The sequence below is a fragment of the Arvicola amphibius genome, chromosome 9 (genome assembly GCF_903992535.2).
Source record: "Arvicola amphibius chromosome 9, mArvAmp1.2, whole genome shotgun sequence".
Taxonomy (NCBI): Eukaryota; Metazoa; Chordata; class Mammalia; order Rodentia; family Cricetidae; genus Arvicola; species Arvicola amphibius.
The window spans coordinates 118,484,729-118,511,816 of NC_052055.2; the positions used below are offsets into that span (position 1 = coordinate 118,484,729).

Genomic DNA, 27,088 nt, shown 5'->3' on the forward strand with positions numbered 1-27,088 from the left:
ACTGATTGGCCCATTAGCTCAGGCTTCTTATTAACTCATAACTTATATTAACCCATTATTAGCCCATTATTCTTAATTGTGTTAGCCACATCGCTCAGTACCTTTTTCAGCGAGGCAGTCACATCTTGCTTCTCTGGTCAGGAGAGGACTGCAGAGGAATGGCTTCCTTCTTCCCAGAATTCTCCTGTTCTCATTGACCTACCTCTACTTCCTGTCTGGTTGTCCCACCTATACTTTGTGCCTGGCTATTGGCCAATCAGCATTTATTTAAAATATAATTGAAAGAATACAGACCATGGTCCCACACCATCTGTGGTGGGTATACATACTATGGCACACACGTGGAGGTTCAAGGACAACTTTCAGGAGTTGGTTCCACCATTCTGAAGCAGGGTCTCCTCTGGCCCACCTTGCTGAGTCAGAGTCTCCTTGTTTCTCTGCACACCAGGCTGGCTGGTCTGCAAGCTTCCTGCCATGAGTCCCAAGGCTAGATCTGCATCACAAGCTGCATCTGGTTTGTTTTTGTTTTTGTTTTGTTGTGTTTTGAGACAAGATTTCTCTGTAGCTTTGGAGCCCGTTGTCCTGGAACTCGCTCTGTAGACCAGGCTGACCTTGAACTCACAAAGATCCTCCTATCTCTGCCTCCCAAGTGCTGGGATTAAAGGCAAGTGCCACTACCACCTCGCTATGCATCTGGCTTTTTAAGGCTATGGGACTTGTGAGACTTTACTGGGGCAGCCATGTCAACAGCCTGAAGTTTATGCTTGAATGGAGGTTAGCGTTAGCGGTGTGCACAGCTAAGCAGTCTGGTCAAGGTGTGGTCCTACCCAGCATCATTTTCTCATCTCAGGTGTCTCCTGCAAAGTGGTCTTACAAGTGGTCAGGACAAAAAAAAAATCTGCTTGATAATAAAAAAGGACCAATGGATTCACTGAGATACAAATGAATAAACCAGGCGAGGCACAGGTAATTCCAGTTCCCCAGAGGTAGTTAGGCTTCATGAGATCTCAAAAAAGCAAAACAAAACAAAAAAACTCCACAAAATATAGCCAGGCAAAGGGGTAGGTACATGCCTTTCTCAGCACTCAGGAGGCAGAGGCAGGCAGATCTCTGTAAGTTTGAAGCCAGCCTGGTCTACATAGTGAGATCCAGAACAGCCAGGACTACACAGAGAAACCATGTCTAAAACAAAAACAAAAACCACAAACAAAATACACAATCAGTGATCCATGTGGGAGAACCGCCCTTACCCGGTAAGGGCCAATGATTAATGCAGAAAGAATGATGTGGTTAAAATGTCATTTGGTGACACTTGTCGATAAAAATTGGTTCAATGTAGATATTAGAGTGTGAAAGACCAAAGTAGCCCCATGGTTATTAAGTCTCCCCAGCAGGTTACTGAGCAATTAGAATGAGTGGCAGAGGATCTTCTCAGAGAGACAGAAAGGCAGATTGCCCCAGCCATGATCTCAGAGTTATCACCAGGGCTGGAGATGGAGCCCAGTAGACAGCATGCTGGCTAAGGTTTCATGAGGCCTGTGGCACCATATAAACTGTCATCCTAGAACTCAGGAGGTGGAGACAGAACCCGAAGTTCAAGGTCACCATTGGCTGCATAGCAATGGTATATTTAAGGTCAGTCTGGACTATATGAAATCTTGTCACAAACAAAACAAAAAGTTAGCATCAGCAAGGAGACAATATAATCCCTGACAAAAGTGGGGACATAAACTCAGTATCCCTTTCATGGCCTTCAGACAAAGTGTGTCATTTCCTGGGTCTGGCCAAGAGGAGGAAAGAACACACAAATTAAAATCAATGGATATGCCGCAAAAATGCCAGTCCTGTGCACCTCAGAAATGATCCTGTTCAAATAGAGGGTAACCCTGGAACTGCTCCAGATAAAAAAGGGGGCACAAACCCAGAGACTTGGGTGAGGACAATGTTGGGGCCACTGGCAAACTCAGTAATGGCAAGCAGCTGGAGCAGTTTGTGACTTTAGGTTCCTGGCTGTTTTGGGTGGGGTGTTGTTTTAGAGACAGGGTTTCTCTGTGTGGCCCTGGCTGTCCTGGGACTAGCTCTTATAGACCCGGCTGGCCTCCAACTCACAGAGATCTGCCTGTCTCTGCCTCCCAAGTGCTGGGATTAAATGTGGCACCACCATCGAGCAGCAAGTTCCTGTTTTTGACAGGTGCATTGTGGATATAGGAAGCAGTCCTGTTTTTAGGAAGTCATAAGTATTGAAGGGAAAAGATGCTTGTACTGGCTAGTTTTTTTTTTTTTAATTTGACACAATCTAGAGTCATCTGAGAAGAAGGATCCCCAAATGAGAAAATGCCTTCATCAAATTGGCCTTTAGGTAGGCCTGTGGGGGATTTTCTTGATTAATGACAGATGTGGGAAGGGCCAGCCTATTGAGTGATGCTACCCCTGGGCAGGTGGTCCTTGGTGCTAAGAGAAAGCAGGCTGAGCACATCAGTGAGAATCACTCCTCTCTGCATCCGTCCTGCATCCAGGTTTCTGCCTTGACTTCCTGCCCTGACTTCCCTCAGAGACGGACTATAATCTGTAAACTGTATACACCCGCTCCTCTACAAGTTGCTTTGATCATGGTGATTTCACAGCAACAGGGAGCCAACTAGGACGGTGTCTTGCCTGCCTGCAGCTTGCTTCAACAGCTCAGATGGCACAAGTGTGTGTGTGCGTATGTGTATGAGTGTGGGAGTGCGCGTATGTGAGAGAACGTGTGTGACTGTGTGTGTGAGTGTGTGTGTGAGATAGAATGTGTGTGTATAAAAGAGAGAGGGGGTGGGGTGCGGGGCACAATGGGAAAGTCCACATGAAAGGCTCTTGGAACTTCTCCCTACTCTTTCCCACCCCTGGCAGTCTGAAACTAGGTCACGACTGTCAATTTTAAATAAAACGAGATACTACACAAACTATCAGAAACTTGATTTAAAATTTAAACATGTTTTTGTCCCCCACTTGCATGGGAAAGAAATGCAAACACACACACACACACACACACACGGGGGGGGGGGGGCTGTTGGAAACTGGGGGAGGGACTTCTGGCCTCTTTCCCTCTGTTTGAGTAGGCAGCCAGCCAGGGGCAAGCAGTCCTGGCTGCTTGAGTCTTGTCCACCATAACTTCAATGCATGTCTACATCATCCCAGGGCTGTTCTCCATCCAAATTCTCATCTTCTCGTAAGGACACCTATCATCGTGGATTTAAGCCACTAGCATGGATATAATCAAATCACATCCCCTAAGACCTGGATTGCTGGATTGATTCTTCTTTGATCTCTCTCTCTCTCTCTCTCTCTCTCTCTCTCTCTCTCTCTCTCTCTCGTTTGTTTTTCTTTTGAGACAGGGTTTCTCTGTGTAGCTTTGGAGCCTGTTCCAGAACTCACTCTGTAGTCTCGAACTCATGGATCCCTCTGCCTCTGCCTCCCGAGTGCTGGGATTAAAGGCATGTGCCACCACAGCCCGGCTCACTTTCCTTCCTTTCTTTCTTAATTTATTTTTACATGTATACAGGTGCTTTGTCTGCATATATGCCTGCAGACCAGAAGAGGGCATCCAATCATGAACTGCCACATGGGTGCTGGCAATGAATCCTCTGGAAGAGCAACCAGTGCTCTTAACCACTGAGCCATCTCTCCAAGTCCAAAACCTGGATTTCTAAATAAGGGCCAACACTCAGGAACTCAGGAGATGGGTTCCTGGAAATTCCTGTTAGTGTTCTTGCCTTTAGTATGACAGAATAAGTTATACCGGCATCCAAAAAAACAAAACAAACAAAAAACCTCAGCATACTACCCGCCCCGCGCATACCCTCACACCCACACCTCCCCCCTAACAAAAAGCCCCACTCTCCTATGCTGATTGCCAGATCTCTAGCCACAGGCTCCACCCCTCCCCTTCCCTCCAGCCTCATTCCCACTGGCACCCAGTTCCCAGACCCACCTTGCTCTTGCCCCAGGCACTCACAGTTTCCAGCCCAGAAGACAAGATGTGGTCCCTTTGATCAAATGATATCTCCAGATGTGCTTGGTGGCCCAGATCATCAATTCCAACTCTAGGGACACAGAAAGAACGGGAGTGGGAGCTCGTCAGCCACCGTGTCTCAAGAAACAAAAAGCAGGGGTGGAGAGATAGCTCAAGAGTCAAGGGCACTGACCACTCTCCAGAGGACCCAGGGTTTGGTTCCCAGCACCAACATGGTGGCTCCCAGCAATCTGTAACTTCAGGTGCAGGGGATATGACATTCCCTTCAGGTTCCTGTCCTGTGAGCACTGCCCACACAAGATGCACAGACATATGTACCTGCAAAAGCGCCCAAGCACAAAAAAACAAAATTTAAATGTATATTATTCTTTTTCTAAGACAGGGTTTCTCTGTGCAGCCTTGGTTATCCTAAAACTAGCTCTGTAGACCAGGCTGGTTTCCAACCCACAGGATCGCCTGCCCTGCCTCCTGAGTACTAGGATTAAAGGCGTGCGTCACCAGAGCCAGGCAAAATAGAAGTTTTTTGAAAAGGAAAACAAATAAATAAACAGAAACAAACAAATAAATAAAACTGAGACCATCTACTTAGCCACAGGAGACTCATCAAAATCAGCCAATTTATTTTAAGATAATTTTAAAATTTGATTTTATTGAGTTATACATTTTTCTCTGCTCCCCTCCCTTCTTCTTCCCCTCCCCTTCAACCATCTCCCATGGTCCCCATGCTCCCATTTTACTCAGGAGATCTTGTCTTTTTCTACTTCTCATGTAGATTAGATCCATGTATGTCTCTCTTAGGGTCCTCATTGTTGTCTAGGTTTCCTGGGATTGTGAATTGTAGGTTGGTTTTCTTTGCTTTATGTCTAAAAGCCACTTATGAGTATGTGTTTGTTTTTCCCTCAGAAGGAGTCTCTATAGCCCAGGTTAACTTCGAGATCCTCCTCTTTCGAAGCCATCATAAATGCGGGGATTTCAGGCATACCCCATCACGCCCATTTTAACCTCCTACGGATGGACATCGATAATGGGGCACCATTCCCGTGGCATCATGGGCCCAGACCCCTCAGGCTGGTTGCTTAGTGAGCCTCAGGCAGAGCAGCGATGTGTGGCCCGAGCATGCCAAGCCAGGAAACCTCACGTTTCGCCGAGGCACGACCTCGGGCGAAACGGGTCCTGGAAAAAGAGGTTGTCTGACACTCGGCCAAACTGTGCCGCAGGGTGCAAACCTTTGGGCACAGAACAGGAGCCCGCTCTGGTGCCTGCGACTAACGTGTGTCAGACGGCAGAGCTTTCTGAACTTTCGAGCGCACCTCCCTGACTTCTCAAAGAACAGAAAGACACCCGAGTGTGAAGGTGGGGCGTCCAGCCGGCCCCTTAAGGAGGCAGAGTGGGGGTGGGGAGGAGAAGGGTTGTGTGGAGGTGGGGTAGGTGGGCGGCCGCTCTGCGGCCCGGGATTGGCGGGTACCGGCCCTCCGCCCCCGTCACCGAGCCAATCGCGTGCGCCTACTCTGAGCCGTGGGGTCGGTGCTAGACTGGCCACCTCCCCACCCACCCCAACCCCGGTCCCCAACTGAGCGCTGAACCCGTTCTTGCGCTCTTTCCAGCCTAACTTAGCCGGAGCTTTCCCGCATCTGAGTCCTGGTAAGTTCTGGATGGGTTGAGTCCCGCGCAGCGAGGTCCTCGCCGCGGTTGCTCCCCACCCCTGCGCGAGGATTTGGCATCAGCTGCACCTGGAAGCTCAGAGCTGTGCCAGCTTGCGAGTCGGGTGCTCCGGGTAGCTAAAGTCTGTGTGACTCCACCGGGAGCACTCTGACGTTCCCGTTGCCCCGCCGAGACCTAAGGCCCTTGCCCCCTTCCCTCGCAACTCCAAGCCGAGTACCCACGTGTGGACCCCACGGCCACGCGTCTCGGAGCGTGAAGCCTGGTTCTAGGGTGACCCGTTGCTCTGGTACCGGTCATCGATTTTTCCCTGCTTTGGTTGGAGACTGGTGTTTCGCAAATTGTTCTTATGGGGCTCTGGTGCCGGGTGGGGTAAATATTGAAGTAGTGGCGCGCGTGGGGTGGCTACTGCGCGGGAGAGCAGATTCTGTGCGGAGCCTGGCGCTGGGCGCGCGAGACCAGGAGTGTGCGGCAGTGGGGGTGATGGGCGGCGGGAGGGTAGATCGGGGCTATATAACTTGCAACTTAGCAAGGGTTTCTCACGTCACTGCCACACACTGTCCCAAATCGCCCCTTCCGCACGTCAAGTGGCCAGATAATGTGTGGGGGAATTCGAAGTCCCTCGGTAAATCCCGATGGAAGAGTAGCCTCTCGGTGAGGGTGGGGAGGATGCCCTGGGGAGTTCTACAACCAGTGGCGCCCAGCAGGAGGGCGCTCTGGAGAGGAGTCTTGCAAAACCACCTCTCTAGGCCAATACCTGGCTTCAGGCTTGGAAGCTGTGTTCTCAGCGGCTCCCAGGCGGTAGGTTTGATTCAAGTTAGTTGCCCACCAAGGGGACTAGTGAGATGGGACAGGGCCTAGTGGGGCTCCTGACCTCAGCTGGAAGTGTTTGGTCCTGCCTCTCTTTTCCTTTTTACAGTCTATGCAGCCCAGGTTAAGATTGAACCCCAGATTCTTGCTGGCCTCATGCATGATGTTCAGTGCCCCATGGGCACGGTTACATCAGTTTTAGGGTGTTAGACATTTAGACATCCGCCCACCTCTCTGCTGGAGTGGAGTCTTTGGCTTGCTGTCTAGTCTTGGGGACCACAACATACTGTGAGTACCAGTATCAGCTTCTGTCTCTTGTGTTTTACACAGGAAGTTTATTCCTCCCCACCCACCCACCTTTGAGACAGAATTTCACCCAGCTGGCCTGGAACCCAGGCTGGCCTTGAATTTCTAATCTCCTGCTTCCACCTCTGGGGATTACTGGTTTGTGCCCCATTGTCTGGCCTTGTTCTTCTTTGTTGTAAATTGTGGGTTAATGTACATAAAACATAATGTCTTTTCTCCAGGTCCATGGAGGGTGGGTCCCCAGGGGCAGCCTTCCACATAATCATATGCACCTCTCACAGACTCCAAATCAGGCTTAGATTACTTAGAACACCACAATGGTCCTCACATAAGGCAAACAGATGCTGGGGGATGTGGAAAGATGCTCAGTGGTTAAGAACTCTTGCTGCTCTTGCAGAGGACCCTGGTGGCTCACAATCATCTGTAACTCCAGTTTCGGGGGATCTGGCTCTCTCTTCTGGCCTCTAAGAGCACCAGGCTTGCACATGGTGCAAGACATACTTTCAGGCAAACATCCACACATATTAGTAAATCTAAAAAAAAAAAATTTTTTTTTTGAGACAGGATTTCTCTGTGTAACAGCCCTGGCTGTCCTAGAACTCACTCTGCAGACCAGGCTGGCCTCAAGCTCAGAGATCCTCCTGCCTCTACCTCCCAAGTGCTGGGATTAAAGGTGTGCACCATCACACCCAGCTTTAAAAAACTTTTTTTTTTAAAAGCAGCTGTGATGCTCCATTCTTTCTGGAATAATAATAAGAAAATGTGTCCTTATTAAGTACATACACATTTCTTTCACAACTGCATTCTTTGTGGAATAATAATATGAAAATGTGTCATTAACAGGCACACACACATTTCTTTTGTTTTATTTGTTTTATTTTATTTACTTTTTATTTTTATTTTTATTTTTGGACAAGGAGATAAAACCCAGGGCCTGGCACTTGCCAGCCACCATGTCATCTCCCACCAAGCTACCCCACCCTCTGAATAATTGCAGTCCGCAGTGCAGTCTGAGGTGCAGAATCGGTAGCTGTGGAGGCAGTATCTTGTCGCTTATCCACAGTGTGGAGCAACGCCCGCCGCTGTCTGTGCAAGGTTTTGGCTAGTGTTAAATGTTACCTTGACGCAGTTTAGAGTCACCTGATCAGGGGCCTCAACAGAGGGACTGTTGCCTAGGTCAGTTTGGCTTGGGGTCCGTTAGTCCTTGATGTGGGAGGAGCCAGTCCAGTGGGCTGCTCTATTCTCCAGACAGGGGGTTCTGAGCTGTGTAAGACCGGAGAAGGCGAGGTGAGAGCTGGCAACATGGCTGCATTTGTTTCTCCTGGCTCTTGACTGTGGCTATAATGTGACTAGCTGCAGAAGTTCTGCCCTGACTGCCCTGAAATGACGGACCGTAACCAGGAACTGTAACTGAAATAAACTCTGGCTCCCCTCCGTATGTTTGATTACAGCTACAGGGTGAAAATAGGTCCAGTCTCGTGTATTTTCATCATTTCAAAAGCCTTGTGCGTTAAACAGTTACTCTCTTCCTGCACACCCCTGCCTTTGATGTCCTGTACACTCTGCTCCTATTGATTTGCCTGTTCTGGGTCCCTCACATACGTCAAATCATAGGACATTTGCTTATTCTGGGCATTTCTAGAAATGAAATTTGTTTTGTGATTGACTTCTTTCCTTTAATATTATGTCTTCAGAGTTCATCCATTCTTATTTTTAAAAAACAGATTTACTGGGGCTGGAGAGATGGCTCAGCGGTTAAGAGCACTGACTGCTCTTCCAGAGGACCCGGGTTCAATTCCCAGCAACCATATGGCAGCTCACAACTGTCTGAAAATGCAGTTCCACAAGATCTGACACCTTCACACCAATGAACATAAAGTTAAATAAATCATTAAAAATTTAAAAAAACAACAGATTTACTTATTTGTGTCTATGTATGGGTGTGAGTTGGACATCTTGCTTGTTACATGTGTGCTTAAATCTGAACTCCACTCTTGATTACTTCAAATCAAGCATTTTTAACTGCTGAACCATCTCTGTAGCCCCAGCCTATTCCTTCTTGTGGCTGGATAGTTAGTATTCCATTGCATGGACGGAACACATTTTTGCGCATCCATTCATCTGTGACCTTGGGTGATGTTCACCTTTTGGATCTCAAGGCTGTCATGAGAACAAGCATACTAAATATCTATTTCCATTTTTTTTTAATCTCTGCCTTGGGGTTGAGTTGCCGGATCATATGGGAGCTCTCAGTTTAACTTTCTGAACAGGAACCTACCTATTTTCCACAGCAGCTGGAGCCCATGCCTTTTCTCCCATCTTTTTTTTTTTTTTAATATTTATTTATTATGTATACAATATTCGGTCTGTGTGTATGCCTGCACGCCAGAAGAGGGCACCAGACCCCATCACAGATGGTTGTGAGCCACCATGTGGTTGCTGGGAATTGAACTCAGGACCTTTGGAAGAGCAGGCAATGCTCTTAACCACTGAGCCATCTCTCCAGCCCCCCTTTTCTCCCATCTTTGCTGGGACATGTCAGCCAACTTCCAAACCAACTCTCTGCTCCCTCTACAGATCCCAGCATGCCTTTGGGGACATCCCAGTGTGAAGCTGGCTCTGCAGGGTGCCCTCAGCACCCCGAGATGCACTCAGGGAAAGGGCACCTAGAGAAGGGCTCTTCGGGGGACAGTGAGCACCTGTGGATTTCACCCGATACCCCAAGCAGATGTACCTGGCAGCTGGGCAAGCCCATGGCAGACTCCCCTCATTACCACACAGCACCGTAAGTCCTTGGCTTTGACCCCAAGATGGCGGGCCTATTTCCTTGAGGGGTGGAGCAAGGGTAGGGGGGCCATCCAGCTACCAGGTTCATAGTGGGAACCCCTGCTCTGTGATGCACGCGGGGGCCGGCCCAGGGGGCTAGAAGCAATGTAGATCAGGTGCAGAGAGGTTTCTTTGTACTATACAGCACATATGTACTGAGTTGTACTGAGTGTTTGGCTCTGGTGGGTTCCTTTTATGGTTGGGCAGAGACTGTCAGTGGCACTGATAGATATCTGCCATGATTTTATTTGAAAGAACTCAAATCAGAAGCCATTCCACACACAGTCACTCAGTAGCTTGCTCAGGAACGTTCACTGTGTCCTGCCCTGTTCTAATTCCCAGGATGGAGCCATACGGGTTCCTGCCCTGTTGTAAAAGCCCTTAGGATTATCGTCATTCCCTTAGCCTAATATCTTCAAATTAAAACAAGTGGGTGAAAGGATTGTGTTTTAAATTTTAGAGTCCTGTTCCCTGTGTATGGCCACCAACATTTATGGTTATTGGTTCAAAAGTCTGAGCAAGCACTGGGCAGGTGTGGGAGGCAGCATTTTCAAGGCGCCAAAGGAGGAGGCGGGAGAGTATGCAGACTAGAAGCTGTGCCCATTGAATGGGCTCCAGTGCTGGGAGCTCAGGAGACAAGTGGGGGCCTGGCCGGAAGAGTCCTTGCTGGGACAAGAGAGCAGGAGGTAGAAGTCGGTGGGGCTGCAGAACTGACTGCCGAGAGCGTCTGAGGGTCTGGGAACTGCTTGTTCAAAGATGTATGTGGCACGCATCAGCCCTAAAGGGCAGATTTGTCCTCAGCTGCCTAGCCCTGCCTTTGTCAGAAGTCATTGGAGGACCAGGGAGGGAGCCTGAGGGAAGGCTCACACACTAAACTGAGGTTCCTACAGGGAAGTGCTGGTTCAGGGAACCTGGTATGGCCCCAGATATCAGCAGGGAAAAAGATGGAAGATATCGAACAGGGTGAGACAAGCCAGCCAGTTCCAGAGGTTCCTGATGTGGGAACTTCAGAGTGAGGGACAGGTGGGCAGGCAGCCCTGATGGCGAATTGGGGTTTCTGAGGTCATGTGGGGTTGCCCTCGTGCGCTGGCAAGGCACAGGCAGCTGGGACAGATAACAGAGCTGAGCCATCACCTGTACAAACAGCTGATAACTGAGTGAGCACACCTGAGTTCCCAGCCCTATCCTGATGCTACCCCTGCCTGGCCTCCCTCGGGTTGAGGGTCAGGAGCTCTTTAACTTGTCCCAACCTATCTCTACTTTTCTGAGCCCAACCAAAGACAGTCTTGGAAGGGAGCATGACCAGCTCTTCTGCAGAGCAAGACTGCCTCTGGAACGAACACCTGGCTGGAGTTTAGCCTGCTGCTGCCTGTTGGCACCCAGGCAGCTGCTTTTCCTCCCTCCCTGGAACTCCAGATTGCTTACTCCTCCCCTGACCAGGGGCCAAAGGTGTCTGAGACTTCTATTTAGTCAGTTTGGCTCCAGTGTGAGAAGCCTGGGGCGGGGAGGCAGGAACCTGGCAGCCTTGAAGTCTGGGTGTGGGGCACAGGGTGGCTGAGTACAGCTAGGGGATAGGAAGGGAGTGCGTGTATGCGCAGCCACCCCTGAGCCTGTGGAGGGAGAGCCATAGAGGAACTGTTCTGGAAACTGCTTTGGTCACTTTGTACTGCTATGGAAATGCTGCAGGACAGCCTTGCAGACAGGCTTGACCTATCACTGGCCCATAGCCCTGGCCCCAAGGGCAAACACGAGCAGCCCCAGCCTTGGCCCTTTTGTTTGTTTGTTTGTTTTCTTTTCTTTTTTGAGTCAGAGTTTCTCCGTGTAGCTCTGGCTGTCCTGGAACTCACTCTGTAGACCAGGTTGGTCTTGAACTCAGAGATCCACCTGTCTCTGCCTCTCGAGTGCTGGGATTAAAGGCATGTGCCACCACTACCCACCTGGGCCTTTGTTTCTGTGTACCACTTCTGCCTTGCTGGCCCTGTAACGCCAGGCTTCTGGGGACTCTGAGGGTATGTGCCACTGGCAGGTGGCAGGATATCTGGATGTCAGCAGTGAGGACCCACTCCTGAGAGGGAGGCACCTCAGTTGTTCAGGGAACTGAAGGGAAAGAAGGAGCTCCTCTGTCAACTGCGGTTGAGAGACCAGAGGGCTAGGATACTCAGGGAAGACTTTCTAGGCAGAGGCTGGGTCCCTTCTCAAAGTCAGGCTTTGTTTGTTGGTTACATAGCCTAGCTTGTCTGGGGCCTTGAGCTCACAGTAATCCTCTGGCCTCAGCCTCCCATGTACTAACTCAGATTACAGGTGCCTGGCTGATTTTAGTTTGAGACTTTGAAGTCCACTGGTGTCATGAACCCACGACACTGTCAGCTGGAGGGTCCCATGGGGGTTTTGTCCCATTTGGCCTAGTATAGAATATGATGTCTTGTGATCCAATCTGGGAGAGATGGCCAGGGCCTTCGCGGTAGAGCCATTTGAAGCATAATCTAATTAATTTTGAAGGAAGCTAACCCAATTAGCCATTGAGGAGGCACGGACTGAAAATGGAGAGAATGAGAAATTCTGCCACAGAGAAACCAGGGCCCAAACTTAGCTATATCTGTCTAAATAATGATTGGGAAACCCTCCACCTGACAGGGCAGCAGACCTGGCACGAAGGGAGAACTCACTCCCCAGGAAGAGAGTGGGGAGGCAAGAGCTGCTGTGCAGGGGCAGAGGACTTGGGAGTTTTCTGGAAGCCCTGTAAGGCAGGGAGAGAGACAAGACAGGAGACATATGTGGCCAGTTAGTGTATCAGCTGTCCTATAATGTTTGAGACCCATAGGAGGAATTAAGGGTTATATTTTGAAGACTGGGGTAAAGTTTATGCAATGTAAGTTGAGCCTGAGGGTGAGTGTCAGACCCAGCTGGGATAGAGATTTTTTCCAGTAGTAAAAGATGTTAAACAGAGGTGTGTGTGTGTGTGTGTGTGTGTGTGTATGCTTGTACCAAAGCACACATGCACACGTGGAAGTCAGGGGGACAACTTTGGGTACCAGTTCTTGCCAACTTGTTTGAGACTCTCTTGCTGTTCTCTGTTCTCTTCTTCTTCTTCTTCTTCTTCTGCTTCTGCTTCTTCTTCCTCCTCCTCCTTCTCTTCCTCCTTTTCCTCCTCCTCTTCCTCCTCCTCCTCCTTCGCTGCCTTCTCCTCCTCCTCCTTCTCCTCCTCTTCTTTTGTTTTGTTTTTGTGGAGACAGAGTTTCTCCATGTAGCCCTGGATGTCCTGGAACTTGCTCTGTAGACCAGGTTGACCTCGAACTCACAGAGATCCACCTGCCTCTGCCTCCAAGTGCTGTGATTAAAGGCGTGTGCTACTGGTTCTGCTGCTCCTGGCTCTCTTTTCTGGTTCAAACACAAGGATTTTAGAAATACACTACTATGTCCACATTTGACAGGGATCCTCAGGGTTCAAATCCAGGCTTGCCCAGTATGACGCTTTAACCACTGAGCTGTCTCCTCAGCCCAGAGCCAGATTTTATCTCCTCGGAGCCGTTCTGTAATTCTTTATCTCCTAAAGGCCCACGATGCCCAGCCTCCAACTGCTATTCTTATTTTGCTTCCTGAATGGTCTTCTTTCTCTGTTTTAGGACAAAATCTCCAAAAATTTTGCCAGATATTCTGAAGAACATTGGGAACACCCCCATGGTCAGAATCAACAAGATTTCAAAGAATGCAGGACTCAAGTGTGAGCTGTGTGAGTGTTTGGTCTGCTGGGGCAGCCTCCATCTGGACCAGGACCCTGGGATGACCCCTAGCTGAGGCTCTGGGGTGTTGGCAGTGGGGTCTTCTGGGATGCAGGATGTGTGTTGGTGAGGGAGTTGGCCTCTCTCTAACTGATGGTTTGGGGTCAAAGAGCCTACCTGGGAAGGTTCTGTAGAGGTCAAAGGCAGAAGCAAAACCTAAGCGCTCAGTATATCTTTTTTATATTTTTTATTGTTTTTTGAGACAATGTTTCACTGTGGAGCTCTCTTTTTTGTTTTGGTTTTAAGAGACAGGGTTTCTCTGGGAAGCCCTGGCTGTCGTGGAAGTAGCTTCTCCAGCCCTGAAACACCCGTGAGGTGGGGAGGAAGGCTAAAGAGCAAGGGAGGGTCCAGCATGGAGGGAGGCGATGTCAGGTGGGGGTGGGGCTGAGCGGAAAGGCTGGGCTTACTGACCAAAGATGGAGGCTGTCAAGGGAGGTGGAGTTTGGGGCAACTGGCAGGGGTTCCAGGGGACTCAGGTCTGAGGTGGTCTGTCTAGGGCTGCTTGAACTGGCTGCCTTGGCAGGAGTGCATGGGCTCAAATCCAGACACCTACTGCCTGTACTCACTCTGCTGGGACATGTCTGCTAACCGTCTGCCTGCGGGTTCTTGAATGTCTTTCCCATTCACTTAGTATCGCCATGGGTCTGCAGGCCAGGTGGGAGACGGGCCAGCTATGACCAGGGGTGTCCAGGTACAGAAGTGGGCAATGGGTATACGGATGCCCAGAATGGCAAACACCCAGGCCCGCCCTCATCCTGGGGCTATATCCGGGGTAGTTGAGGGTGGCAGAAATCCATGGGGGCCAGAGAGTCCTCTCCACTCTCTGATTCATGTTTGGCTTTCAGTGGCCAAATGTGAGTTCTTCAACGCGGGTGGGAGTGTGAAGGACCGCATCAGCCTTCGGATGATTGAGGATGCTGAGCGAGACGGCACCTTGAAGCCTGGGGACACGATCATTGAGCCGACTTCTGGGAACACAGGTGAGGGTAGGGCCAGCTGAGGCTGAGCAGAGGCTGAAAGTCCCTGGCCTGTGCAGACCTGCAGGGAAGTCAGGAGGCAAAGGTTGGCTAGCTTGTTCTGTTTCGCTTCACCCCCAGAAGTATACCTGGCTGCCAGAATAAATTCCCCTAAGATCGCCATCAGAGTGTGGGGTTCCTCCCCAGAACAAGGGCCCTTTGTCCTTCCATGCTCCAGGCAGGGGCAGGGAGGCACAGGGTATTGGGCACGGGGTCCCTCTCACCCTCAACGTGTGCCCCTCAGGGATCGGGCTGGCTCTGGCAGCTGCTGTGAAGGGCTACCGCTGCATTATCGTGATGCCAGAGAAGATGAGCATGGAGAAGGTGTGTCTAGGGTGTGGCTAGGTGGAGGGCGTGGCCAGTAGGAGGGCAATGACTTGATGGGCTATTGCTAAATCAAATGAATAAAAAGGGGAGCTGGGGGGTAGAGGTGGCACTTTGGCTTTCAGAGTGTCCTCCCTTCTGCTTTACAGTCTCTTCGCCTTGTTCTCCCTCTCTTTCTCTGTGTGTGTCCCTCTGTGTCTTCACCCTTTAATAAAAGCCTTTTTTTTAGTGACTGGAGGGTACCACTTAGGCTGGTGCCTAGGCATAGGGATCAGCTCCAAGGATAAAAGCATGGTTTTCCCTGTGCAGGTGGATGTGCTGCGGGCCCTGGGAGCTGAGATCGTGAGGACCCCCACCAACGCGAGGTTCGATTCCCCCGAGTCTCACGTGGGAGTGGCATGGCGACTGAAGAATGAAATCCCCAATTCTCACATTCTGGACCAGGTCAGGTGTCTCCCCTACCCCACTCCTGCTCCCCCAGGAGACAATTTTGTGGTCAGGGATTTGTGTTCAAGTGTGCTGTTTCCTCTGGGATCCTGTTGGGAGACTGGGAGACCCCTGCCCAGCACCTCTGGGGAGGTGCCCCAGGACCCTGCTCAGGGGCAGAGCCTTTGGTTTTGGCTGTCCCCCTGGACACCACCCAGTTGTGCTTGGTCAGCAATGAGGTTGGGTTACCTTTCCAGAGGACCCTCTGGGCTATGAAGATGCAGAATGTCTAAGAACCTGCACCACCAAAGCCTAGCCCCCTGTTCATTTCCCTTCTGGGTTAATTTCATATTGTGATGGCCCGATTTTAACATCTTGTATGTGAGGTTCCCGAGATGAGGTTTTCTAGGCTGCTGTAGGGCTTGCTGGCCAGTGTCTGTGCACGATGCAGGTGGTTTCCGTCCCCTCACCGTCCTTCTCTTCTTCTGCACAGTACCGCAATGCCAGCAACCCTTTGGCGCACTACGACGATACGGCCGAGGAGATCCTGCAGCAGTGTGAAGGTGTGTGCTTTCCACTCCTCCACACACCTGGACCGCAATCTCCTCCCCCTCCTCCTCCTCTTCCTCCTCCTCCTCCTCCTCTTCCTCCTCCTCCTCTTCCTTCTCCTTTTCCTTCTTAATTTATTTATTTATTATGTATACAGTGTCTGCCTGTATTATTGCCTGCAGATCAGAAGTGGGCACCAGATCTCATTATAGATGGCTGTGAGCCACTGTGTGGTTGCTGGGAATTGAACTCAAGATCTTTGGAAGAGCAACCAGTGCTTTTACCCTCTGAGCCATCTCTCCATTCCCTGCAATCATTTCTTATTCTAGTTTCATTTCTGTTGCTGTGATAAAAAAAAAAAAAACCACCGGGACAAAGCACCACTTAGGAGAGAAAGGTTTGTTTCAGCCCACAGTTCCAGGTTCCGGTTCTTTCTTGTGGAGCCGTGAAGGAGGCAGGAACGTGGAGCAGCTGGTCACGTGACAGAGCAGACTGAAGAGCGCCATGCATGTCTGGTGCTCAGTTCACTTTCCCTGCTCTTCTCCAGTACAGGACTTCCTCCTGCACAGACGCAGTGTCACCACAGCGGCTGGGTCTTTCTACACATCAGCTAATATAATCAAGGCAGTCCCTCAAGTGGGCAGTGGTGGCGCTCGCCTTTAATCCCGGCTCTAGGGAGTCAGAAGCAGGCAGATCTCTGTGAGTTCGAGGCCAGCCTGGTCTACAGACCTGGTTCCAGGACATTCGGGGCCACACAAAGAAACCAAAAATAAATAAATAAATAAATAAATAAATAAATAAATAAATAAATAAATAAATAGACAGTCCCTCCAAGACATGCCCACAGGCCAGCCTGATCTAGGCAATCCCTCATTGAGATTCTCTTCCCTCAAGAGTCAATCTTGTGCCAAGTGGACAGAACTATCACACTCAGTCAAGTGTGGTTGCCTGGGAGTGCACGAGTCACCCTCTCCTTGGCAAACTCAGCTTAAACACCCATCTTTGTGAAATAGTTTCTGGAGACACTATTCTTTCCCTGAGGCCCCTGAGGCCTCTTGGCTTTCACCGGTGCCTCTCCGTGTGTTCCAGACACGTGATTCAGACTGTGTGCCCACATTTAATTTTTTCTTTTTCTTTCTTTCTTTCTTTCTTTCTTTCTTTCTTTCTTTCTTTCTTTCTCTCTCTCTCTCTCTTTCTTTCTTTTTTTGCTTTTGTTTTGGTTTTTGGTGTTTTTTTGGAAACAGTATAGCTCTGGCTGTTCTGGAACTAGCTCTTATAAGACCAGGCTGGTCTCAAACTCACAGAGATCCACCTGCCTCTGTCTCCCGAATGCTGGGATTAAAGGTGTGAGCCATATGCCCGGCTAGGGGCGTTGAATTTGACATTCGGCTTTTCTTACCTCTGGAGCTACCTGGCGATAGTTGTAGTTAGCGTATTCTAGTACAGGCATGAGGCTCCTTAGAACCATGTACATGTGCTGAGTGCCTATCTCCTGGGGGCTGGTGGGATCCCTAAGAGGGACTCATGGGAGAAGGCGCTGGAAGGTCCCACCCTTGGCTTCCCACTTAGAACCTGGTGTTGGCATTGACCTGAGTGCAGACTTGTTCGGTGCCCAGGAACCGGCCCATAAAAGCCCGGGTATTTGCCTAGCCTGTTTTATGAGTGAGAATTCTCATTTGGCAGAGTTGATACATATTGCTTCATTCCTGAGTTTGCCCAGTTCAGGCTTGCTTGATGTGGAGCTGACCCTCAGTGGCATGAGAGAGCTTGGGCCAGTTCTCAGCTTCAGCCATGTTTCCTGTATCGAAAAACCCAGTTTGCTTATCTGTAATCACCCAAGAATCAGCCAGCCTAGGAAGGCACACCATTGACAGCTTATCTCTGCCAGACTTTTAGCTGCCCAGCCGTGATCCATCCTTGTAGATCAGCTACACTGGTGGTTTAAAGGCCAATGTCACAGTACAGACAGCAGCCCCTGCCTTGGGCATGGTGTCCACAGATGGAGGCAGTGACAGGCGATGTTTATCTCGCTGACCTAGTTTGGCTTAATTGTGTTTCCACCAATGGTCATTCAGAGTGGAGGGCTGACTGAGTCGTGACCTGAGAATGTCTTCCCTCCCTCAGGGAAACTGGACATGCTGGTGGCTTCAGCGGGCACGGGTGGCACCATCACAGGTATCGCCAGGAAGCTGAAGGAGAAGTGCCCCGGGTGTAAAGTGAGTGTGGCACCTTGGGTGGTGCTGGTACAGACTGGGTGGCTGAGAGAGTGGGCCTGGACTTGCTCTCTTGCCTGTGTAGCCTAGGCTGTATTGAGAGGCTCAGTGCTGTTGACATCAGGCTGGGAGGTCCCTCTGCCTGGAAACTGGTTTTCTCCTACATTCCTCTCTCATTGCATTGCTGTCTTGAATAGTTGTATCAAGTCTCCCAGGAGGAACTTGGGGAGCACAGGGTCCTGGGGCTTCTATTCTGAGTGAAACTAGCCCAGAAGCCACCAGAGACAGTCCCAGGTTGTCTTGAGTTATGGCAGTGGTTCTCAACCTGTGGGTTATGACCCCTTTGGGGGGTGCACATCAGATATTCTACACATCAGATATTTACATTATGATTCACAACAACGGCAAAATTACAGTTAGGAGGTAGCAACAAAAATAATTTTATGTTTGGAGGGTTGGCACATCATGAGGAACTATATTAAAGGGTCGTAGCATTAGGAAGAGTGAGAGCCACAGGTTAGGAGCAGGCCTGATGAAGAGGGGCACAAAGAAACAGGCATTTTCTCCCCATGAGACTGTCCACCCTCCAGGAATATATCAGTGTCCAGAGCTGTCCTTTGTCCCCAAAGGCTCTCCAAATGCCCATGACTGGGACCCTTCCTAGAGCAGCATGGGGAGAATCTTTCTAAATACCCTGTGCTGGATCTTAGCCCCAAAAGGTGTGACCTTCCTGCTTCTTGTCTGAGATTCTGGGACTAGCTAGCACAGTCATCCTGTGAGCCAGTCATTAACAGGCAGATAGTAGTGGAATAATCTTCTTTCTAACGGCAGCTGCCTGGGCTGGGTTGGATTTCTCCCTGACTTGAGCCCTAAAGCTGCCCACCCTGCAGATCATTGGTGTAGATCCTGAAGGGTCAATCCTTGCGGAGCCTGAGGAGCTGAACCAGACGGACCAAACAGCCTATGAGGTGGAAGGGATCGGCTATGATTTCATCCCGACGGTCCTGGACAGGGCGGTAGGTTGGGCCAATGTGCTCCCCCAGGCAGTTACTGCTGCCGGCTTCTGCATTCCGGCACTCTACCTGACCTAATGGGTGTTGAGGGGATGGCGTGGGGAGTGCCGTTACAGGAGCTGAGTCAGGGTGAAGCGCAACACCATGTTCAAACACAGCCTCTGAGATGCAATGGGAAGGAGGGACAAGGATGGTCAGGGTGGATGTGGGAGGCCACTATTAACAGAGGCCACCAGACCCATAGAGATGCGGGTGGTCTGAGTTACCCTGCAAAGCATAAGGGAGCAGGGAAGGGCAAAGAAGTCTCGGTTTGCATACCCAGGGGACAAAGTCTTCTGGGAGGTTGCCCTGCCCCCAGCCCCCTCCACCCGAGCCGAGGCCCATGACCTGGTCTTGCCACAGGTGGTGGATAAGTGGTTCAAGAGCAACGATGAGGAGTCCTTCACCTTTGCCCGCATGCTCATCGCCCAGGAAGGACTGCTGTGTGGTGAGTGGCTGGGCGAGCCCTGTGGGGGGTAGGGTAGAGGAGCATCCAGGCTGTGTGCTACCTACTCCAAATGCGTGGACATTCTGAGGCTGTCTGACCACAGTGACTTCCCTTCCTGTCCGTCTGTCCAGGCTCTTCCTTCCTTAGCTGTTTGCTTGTCCTTTGCAGCCTCTTGGAGTCACCTGTGGAGATGAGAGCATGAGGCACAGGGCCCAGGCTTCATCTGCCCTTCTAGTGTCTGAGGCAAGCTCTCGTGGGTCCCCCTCCCCATTCATATACAGTCCTGTCCCTGGAATGATGGCTCCGTCTACAGCAGCTCGAGGCTAGGGCATGCTGGGTCCCACTGAAGGGCTTCCTCGGTCATCCTGTTCAGGGTGAACAGGGTACCATTGCCTGGCCACAGGCAATGGAGACTCCAGCAGCTTGAGTTAGACCTGAGAATTGGAGAACACCAAGCGTGCCTGAACTTGCTCTATAAGTATGGCCCCATCTGTTCTGAGTCATGCTGGAATGGGGCAGGGGAAGGCAATCAGCCCCTAGCATGGCCTGGTCAACAGCCAAACACTATTAGGAGAGTGGAAACAATCCGTTTGATTAAAGAGAATTTCAGTGTGACCACTAGGAGGAGACTTGTGACTTGGGCTCTCATTCAGTGAATTTATACACACACACACACACACACACACACACACACACCCCACATGACCACTAGGAGGGAGAGGAGACATGTGGCTCTCACTTAGGGGGTTTATGCCCGCCTCTCACACTCAGTGTAAGAAGTATAAACCTGGGGGCAGGACCATGGCCTCTGTGAGAGGCACCAGGTTGACCTTTCTGACTGACTTGCACCTTCTTAGGCTGAGCCCGGAGGAGCCCCAACTGGAGAGGCAGTGTCACAGTGTCTTTGGCTCTCTCTGGAGGTCCCAGGACCAGGGCCCTCTATGGTCAGTGTCAATGAGCCTGGTGTCACCTACTTGCTTTGCATGGTGGCTTTGAGCAGTAGTGAGACACGTGTTGTCCTTGTTTGGCTCTTGGCTTGGGGTCAGGCTGTAGCTTGGGGAACCAGGAGCCCCTGTCATGAGCCCCTATTCTGACCGAGCATGATTCACCTCTTTGTCTCTGGGTCTCCTCAGTTCCCCAGTGAGTGTTTAATTATGAAATGCAAGCTCCATTGACCTAGAGGAAGAAGATGATACAGAAGAATAGGGTCCCTTAAGGCCTGTTCTCTGTCCAGAGATCCCACAGATTCTTCCAGAGAATGCATGAGCCCTTCCAGAGCATGAATTGGGCATGTGTGAGATGCATGCCTGAATGGTTCCCACAGATCCTTCTAGAGCGTTGTATACAAGCACATGGTATTCATCTATGGATGCACACACAAGCCTGTGGGCAAGTCTAACAGTCCTCTTGGCAGGTGGAAGTTCAGGCAGCGCAATGGCTGTGGCCGTGAAGGCTGCCCAGGAGCTGGAGAAAGGACAGCGCTGTGTGGTCATCCTGCCTGACTCTGTGCGGAACTACATGTAAGACACACCCCTTGTCCCTGTTGCGCTCCTGGCTGCTGTCACCTAAGTGTTGACCGTGGGATGCTAGGAAAGGGTAGTGGACAGGTGGACCCTGTAAGTCTGCTAGCCCCAGGGTCCTCTGTGTCTTCAGAGCCAGTGTTCACTTTGCATGGCTCTATCCTGAGCCTGTGTGTGTGTGTTTGTGTGTGTGTGTGTGTGTGTGTATGCCTATGGTGACAGCTCTGGTAGACAGTTGTGTCCCTTATACACTCCTCTGTCCTGGCTGAACTAGGGGAAGCTGCTCTGCAGCAGGCCTCGTGGGCAGCAAGAGTGGTTCCTCATCTCTTGGACTTCCTCTACAGCCTGTGAGCTATGTTTGTATTGAGTCTGGCAGCCTGGCAGGGCCACACATGGTGCATGGGCATCCCGCTGGCTTCCAGGTAGGGTGACGAGCAACCCAGGAGGCCACCCATCTTCCCCGCACATGGTTGGCCTGTCTTGTGTGTACATCTGTGTGTGTGCATGGTCCTGTTTTGTGTGAGTGCAGGTGTGTGCTCAAGGGGTCAGAAGCCCTTGAGCATTTTATTACAAGAGTGCGTGAGTATGTATATCATATCGGTGCTGGAGCAGGGGCCGCCTCTGTCCCATGCTGCTGCCTCTCAGCCTGCCTGCCTCCTGGTACAGATCCTAACATCTCTGTAGCCTGCTCTGCAGCCTTTGGTCAGAATGGGAAAGGCTCCCTCTGTTGGACAGACCTGGGGGGTCCAAGGAGGAGGCTGCCCAGGAAACCTACAAGAGGGGTACTGATCACAGAGGCTTCCAGAAGCAACCTCCTTGGTTCCTTCAACCTCGATGCCCAGTAACCCCCAGTTCTCTGCCTCCCTGGAACTCTGCCATCCTTCCCTCATATGCTGAAATAGGCCCAAGGCAGTTGCAAGGCCCTCTGAAACTCATCCCTGACCATATATGTGCCCATGAATGTGCCCACTGGGTACAGAGGCCTCAGTGACACCCTGACCCTGCAGGTCCAAGTTCCTGAGTGACAAATGGATGCTGCAGAAGGGTTTCATGAAGGAGGAGCTCTCCGTGAAGAGGCCTTGGTAAGGTGCTGCCTGACCCTGGCATCCCTGGACGAGCAGCAAAGGCGGCCTTCCAGTTTCCTGTCACGGTGGTTCTCTCACGCCCCTATCTCCTGCTTCACGTTCACACCGCCTTTCCCTGCCCTCTTCTGCTGCTCCTTCAGGTGGTGGCATCTACGTGTTCAAGAGCTGAGCCTGTCAGCGCCACTGACTGTGCTGCCCACGGTCACCTGTGAGCACACCATCAACATTCTCCGGGAGAAGGGCTTCGACCAGGTGCCCGTGGTCAATGAGTCAGGGTCAGTCTCATCCGCACGCCAGTCCAGGACTCTGCCTTTAGACTGTGCCAGGATCCCAGGTCCTGCTTTCCAGGCCTCTAAACCCATACCACTAAACGGGACAGGCGGCCACAGGCTGCATGTGGTCATTTTGCTTACAATGTCCAGAGTAACAGTCAGCTGCTGACCACCTTGTCCCCCCCCCCGAGCAGCTGAGATTAGACCGTACTAACTCTTGGGGTCTCAGTGCTTCTGTCTCCCCAGTTCATTTTTAGTATGCAGGCCCACCCTTGCCCTAGGGAGTAGGTGACAGGCACCCTGGAGGGTGGCACACACAGCAGTGCATGAATATGCATGGTTGGGAGATCCAGTTGACCAGCATCCTATATCCAGCTTCAGAAGTCTGATGGCTGGTCACCATGGACCCCCGTGGGGACATAAACACTGCAGGACTTGTAAGCTTACTTGTCCCACTGTTCTTCCTCCCCCAACTGTGTTTTTTATGCATATGACTGCTTTTTGCCTTGAATATGTGTATTTGTGTGTATGTGTATCTATGTGTGTGTTTGTGTGTGCACACGTGCACATGTGAATGTGTGTGCACCACCTGTGTGCCTAATGCTTGCGGCAGTCAGAAGACATCAGATCGGGAGCTAGAGTGTTTGTGAGCTGCCCTATGGGTGCCAGGAACCAAACCCAGGTCTCCTGCGAGAACAGCAAATGTGCTGATCACTGAGCCGTCTCTCTAGCTCCTGGTTTAAGTGTGAAAGGACCTTGATGTCAAGTCAATATAAGATACCGAAGACCAAGTTCTCTGCACAAGATTTATTTTCCCCAGAGGGACAAAGGGCAGGGAATGAGAGACAAAGAGGTAGAGGATGAGGGAGAAGGGGAAAAGGATATTATCTGGGGTTGGAGGAGGGGAGACAGGACAACGGACTGCCTCTGGATAGACAGATGTGGCTCCATAGGCCATTGGCAGTTTTTAGAGGGAACAAAAGAAAGTAGGATGAGTTGGTTAATTTTGATTGGGAATGACAATTAGGGAAGCCAAAAGGGGGCATTTGATTGCTGGACTTTAATACTTTGATAGCCAGACATTGGTGCTTTGTCTTAGGAATGAGTCAGCGGCCAAATAAGGGGATGGACCTTGATGGCTGGGTTTAGGAATATAATCTAAGGGTTTGACAAGCCAGAGGGAATGGGGGAAGGGCAAGACCTGCCAGAGCCACGTTTGCCATGCTCAGGCCTGCTAGAGCCCTTTGGAGTTGGCCAGGGACCCTTCTCTGACCGTTGCCTCTTCTCCCCCACCCCCAACTCTATGCTCTTCCCAGGGCCATCTTAGGGATGGTGACTCTTGGGAACATGCTGTCATCCCTGCTTGCTGGGAAGGTGCAGCCGTCAGATGAAGTCTGCAAAGTTCTCTACAAGCAGTTCAAACCGGTACAAGTGTTTTCCAGAGGGGAAGTGGGCATGGGAAAGCAAGTTGGGCCTTCAAAGCAGGGTATTGTGTTTGCTGTGCCCGAGTTGGGTCCCTGACTCATACCACCCCTGGGAAACTCTACAGCTTGCTTAGGGGGCTCAAGGTCACTTCAGTTTAAGGTGACCACTGTCACATAGATCTTGTGTGCAGACTCTGTACTCTTGGTCCATCTCTCCTTCACAGACCCCACAAGCTGTGGTCTGCCCGCTAGTTTGGCCTCTAAGCAGAAGCCATGGGTTGGAGTCAAATGGCAAGTCACTTTTCAGGCAGGTTGCTACAACACAGAATGCTCTAAGGCTCTGCGGGGCCTTTTTTTTTTCTTTTTTTTCTTTTTCTTTTTTTTTTTTTTTTTTTTTTTTGGTTTTTCGAGACAGGGTTTCTCTGCAGCTTTTTTAGAGCCTGTCCTGGAACTAGCTCTTGTAGACCAGGCTGGCCTCGAACTCACAGAGATCCGCCTGCCTCTGCCTCCCAAGTGCTGGGATTAAAGGCGTGCGCCACCACCGCCCGGCTTGCGGGGCCTTTTTTGCTACTTATCTGAGCAGCTTTGGAGACTGTTGTGCCTCTTGCCTTTGTCAAGTCTGTGGGGGCTGGTAGTTCTGAGGGCCAGCATGGACACAGCTTTTCTTGCAGATCCACCTGTCCGACACACTGGGCACGCTCTCCCACATCCTGGAGATCGACCACTTCGCCCTGGTGATCCATGAGCAGATCCAATGTGAGTGGGGTTCACTTTGGTGCTGGGTTCTTGTTGGGGGCAAAGGATGTTAAACCCTGGACACTGGCCATGCCTGGCCCAGGCTCTCTTGGTACAGACTTCTGCTATGCGCAGTAGGCAGGTATGCTCCCTAGTGGGTGATGGGGAGTCTGTGGTCCTCATCTTCCCACCATAGCTTTTGACATCCCAAATTTCTCTCCATGGACCTGTCAATCCAGTCATGTACCCAAGGAACACACAGGGCCAAATCATGCTCCAGCAGACCCTCATGTCATCTGTTTAGATAGCGTGGCATTCTCCTAGGTGCACAGGGTGAGACAGCAGGCAGTCTTTAAGGATGCTGGGGGTTGTCTCAGAGACACCTGTGACAGCTGGACTTCCTGGCCCTTCAGGACATATCGCCAGGAGCTATTGATTGGTTCTGATGGGCTCCAGGGGTACTCTGCAGGGAAGTGTGCATATGAAACACAATCTGTCCTTCCTGCTCTCAGAGAACCTTCCCAATGTCAGCATCTGCAGGATGTCATCTGGAGATGACATTCTCAGGTCCCCATGGGGTGAGGGGCATTGATTTTCACTCCTTAATCCATAAGAACTGGGAGGGCCTTATATCTGGCTCCAAGGCTGGCCTACATGTGGGGGTGGCCCCATGTCTAACCCCTCTCCCGTCCTTGGCTCTACAGCACGAGACCAGGCCTGGTCAGGAGTGGTGGGGGGGCCCACAGGTATGTACGCCTCACCCATCCCAGCCCCCAGGAAGTGCTCCTCATGTTCAGAATCACAGCTTTCCAAAGGCATCTAGGGCCTTGGCTCTCCGAGGTTGGGTTGGGTGGGAGGGGGACTCCTGATCTTTGAGCATCTCAAAAACAAACAAAACAAAACACGAATTCCAACATCAGGGGCAGCTAGACTGACCGGACAGAGCTGAGTGTTGTCACACTAAACATTCCCCACCAGTCAGTCAGCCTAATCGGAGCCTGCTATCACTTGCTCCGTGGGGGTCCCAGAGCCAATCAAGTAGCCCCTTTGCTTCAGGGGTTCTGAAAGGCATCAGTTGCAATTCTTTTGAGTTTTCCTGTCCTTTCCTGGGGTTCCAGATAGGCCAGTGAGGTGCCTGTCCCTGATGGGTATCTCTCAAGAGGCCTCTGTCTTCAGACACTAGGTGACCTTCTGAGCCTCTCAAGGACTATGCCAGCAAAGGCTATCCTGAGAAAAGGCCTGAGAGAATGAGTATCTGTTGCGGGGGGTGTTGGCACGAAGGCCCAGCTCACCATTATGGAGGTAGACACGTGTCAAGGGCTGCAGGCCAAGTCATCAGCCTAGAGACCCTAAAACTTGTGAACCAGGGTAAGTCCTGGCCCAGGGACACCCCTACTCATGGGAAGCCCCTATGTTCCTCTCAGGCCCTCGCATGCTCTGTGGACAGAAGTCTGGGCTCCCCATACCCTGTCAAACAAATAGAAAACTGTTGTCGTGGCCCTCTCTGCCTGTAGGCCCTGTGCTGTAGGGCCAGGCCCAAGCTGACAGAAGGCTCCAGTCTGAGAAACCTGAGCTGAATAGGCTCTGAGTGCCATGCAGGACTCTGGACAGAAAGAGGGCCTGTGACTTGCCCTGGCAGAGACACTGCACAAGGCCTGTGGGCATAGGCTGAGAGGACGCCCCTGCCAGGCCGTCCATTCTGGGGAGCCCGGGTTGGTTTCCGGTTCTGTTCCAGACAGCACCCAGCATCCTATATTAGAGCTGCCGAGAGGAGCTGCCCTCTGGCGCTGCCCACGTGGCTCAGCTGGAACAGCAGCGGCTGGTACTCTGTTCCTGCTTAGAGGCTGGGAAAGGGTCTCCTGCTACCAACAGGCTGCGGCCTCAGATCAGCTCTGTATCCTAGCACCTTTAATCCAGCAGCTGTTTCCTTTCCTTAGACCACAGCAATGGCCTGTCCAGCAAGCAGCAGATGGTGTTTGGGGTTGTTACTGCCATTGACCTGCTAAACTTCGTGGCAGCCCATGAAAAGAACCAGAAATAGAACCTGAAAGTTGGGACTGGCTTCCATCCTCCCTGCTGGGACTTCTTGGCTTTAGAGACCAGTTATGCCTAAGTGCAACAGGCGGCACAAACAGGTGGCTGTTTAGACCAGCTGCAGAGGTCCAGCCTCCCTCCTAACATTCACCTTCCTAAATGAATCCCGAGCCTGAGTACCTAGCATGGGTGTCCTCTGGTGTCATGGCCTCCTGGTGTCACAGAAGAACTGAGGGATGTCAGCAGGGGAAGATAAACAGAATGCAACTGTGACAAGCCTGAGGGGGGCAGCAAGTGTCCTCCCTAGAGAAGGCTCCAGCATGGGGAAGGGCAAACCCTGCACCAACTCTGTGCCCATCATCAGGGGCAGTGTTGTTCCCAGCACGGGAGCACGTGGGTTTTAATGACGGTGCAGTTCCTGTGACCTGGGACCCACAGCTGTGAACAGAGTGCCCATGGTGTCACCACTTAGGTCATGCCTCCTGTCATGCAGCTCTGGCTCACCCTCCCCTGCACCCCTGACAAGCACTTATCCCACTTTCTGTCTCAATGCATTTCCCTGTCCTGGACACTTCCTATTAAATGGACTCACACAACCGTG

At 51.2% G+C, this 27,088-nt stretch overlaps 1 protein-coding gene across 3 annotated transcripts; it reads left to right on the forward strand.

The window, feature by feature from the left end:
* Window positions 1-5,230: 5,230 nt before the first annotated feature.
* On the forward strand, window positions 5,231-27,088 carry Cbs (cystathionine beta-synthase). Of its 3 annotated transcripts, none has more exons than XM_038342031.2 (17): window positions 5,231-5,362; window positions 9,362-9,569; window positions 13,234-13,340; window positions 14,235-14,369; window positions 14,650-14,729; window positions 15,039-15,173; window positions 15,649-15,718; window positions 17,829-17,920; window positions 18,808-18,933; window positions 19,333-19,417; window positions 20,832-20,937; window positions 21,945-22,019; window positions 22,163-22,297; window positions 23,611-23,719; window positions 24,390-24,474; window positions 25,158-25,199; window positions 26,391-27,088. In XM_038342031.2, the coding sequence occupies exons 2-17, from the start codon at window positions 9,370-9,372 to the stop codon at window positions 26,492-26,494; spliced, it is 1,686 nt and encodes a 561-aa protein (XP_038197959.1). In that variant the 5' UTR covers window positions 5,231-5,362; window positions 9,362-9,369; the 3' UTR covers window positions 26,495-27,088. The 3 variants fall into 3 exon arrangements, with proteins under 3 accessions (XP_038197959.1, XP_038197958.1, XP_038197960.1); XM_038342030.1 differs by lacking the exon at window positions 5,231-5,362 and adding an exon at window positions 5,549-5,650; XM_038342032.1 differs by lacking the exons at window positions 5,231-5,362; window positions 25,158-25,199 and adding an exon at window positions 5,549-5,650.

Bases quoted from the DNA above. Each gene is read 5' to 3' on its own strand.
- Cbs (XM_038342031.2), top strand. From the start codon at position 9,370: ATGCCTTTGGGGACATCCCAGTGTGAAGCTGGCTCTGCAGGGTGCCCT. The intron at 13,341-14,234 runs GTGAGTGTTTGG...TTTGGCTTTCAG, and splicing joins AGGACTCAAGTGTGAGCTGT to TGGCCAAATGTGAGTTCTTC. The intron at 15,719-17,828 runs GTGTGTGCTTTC...TCCCTCCCTCAG, and splicing joins GATCCTGCAGCAGTGTGAAG to GGAAACTGGACATGCTGGTG.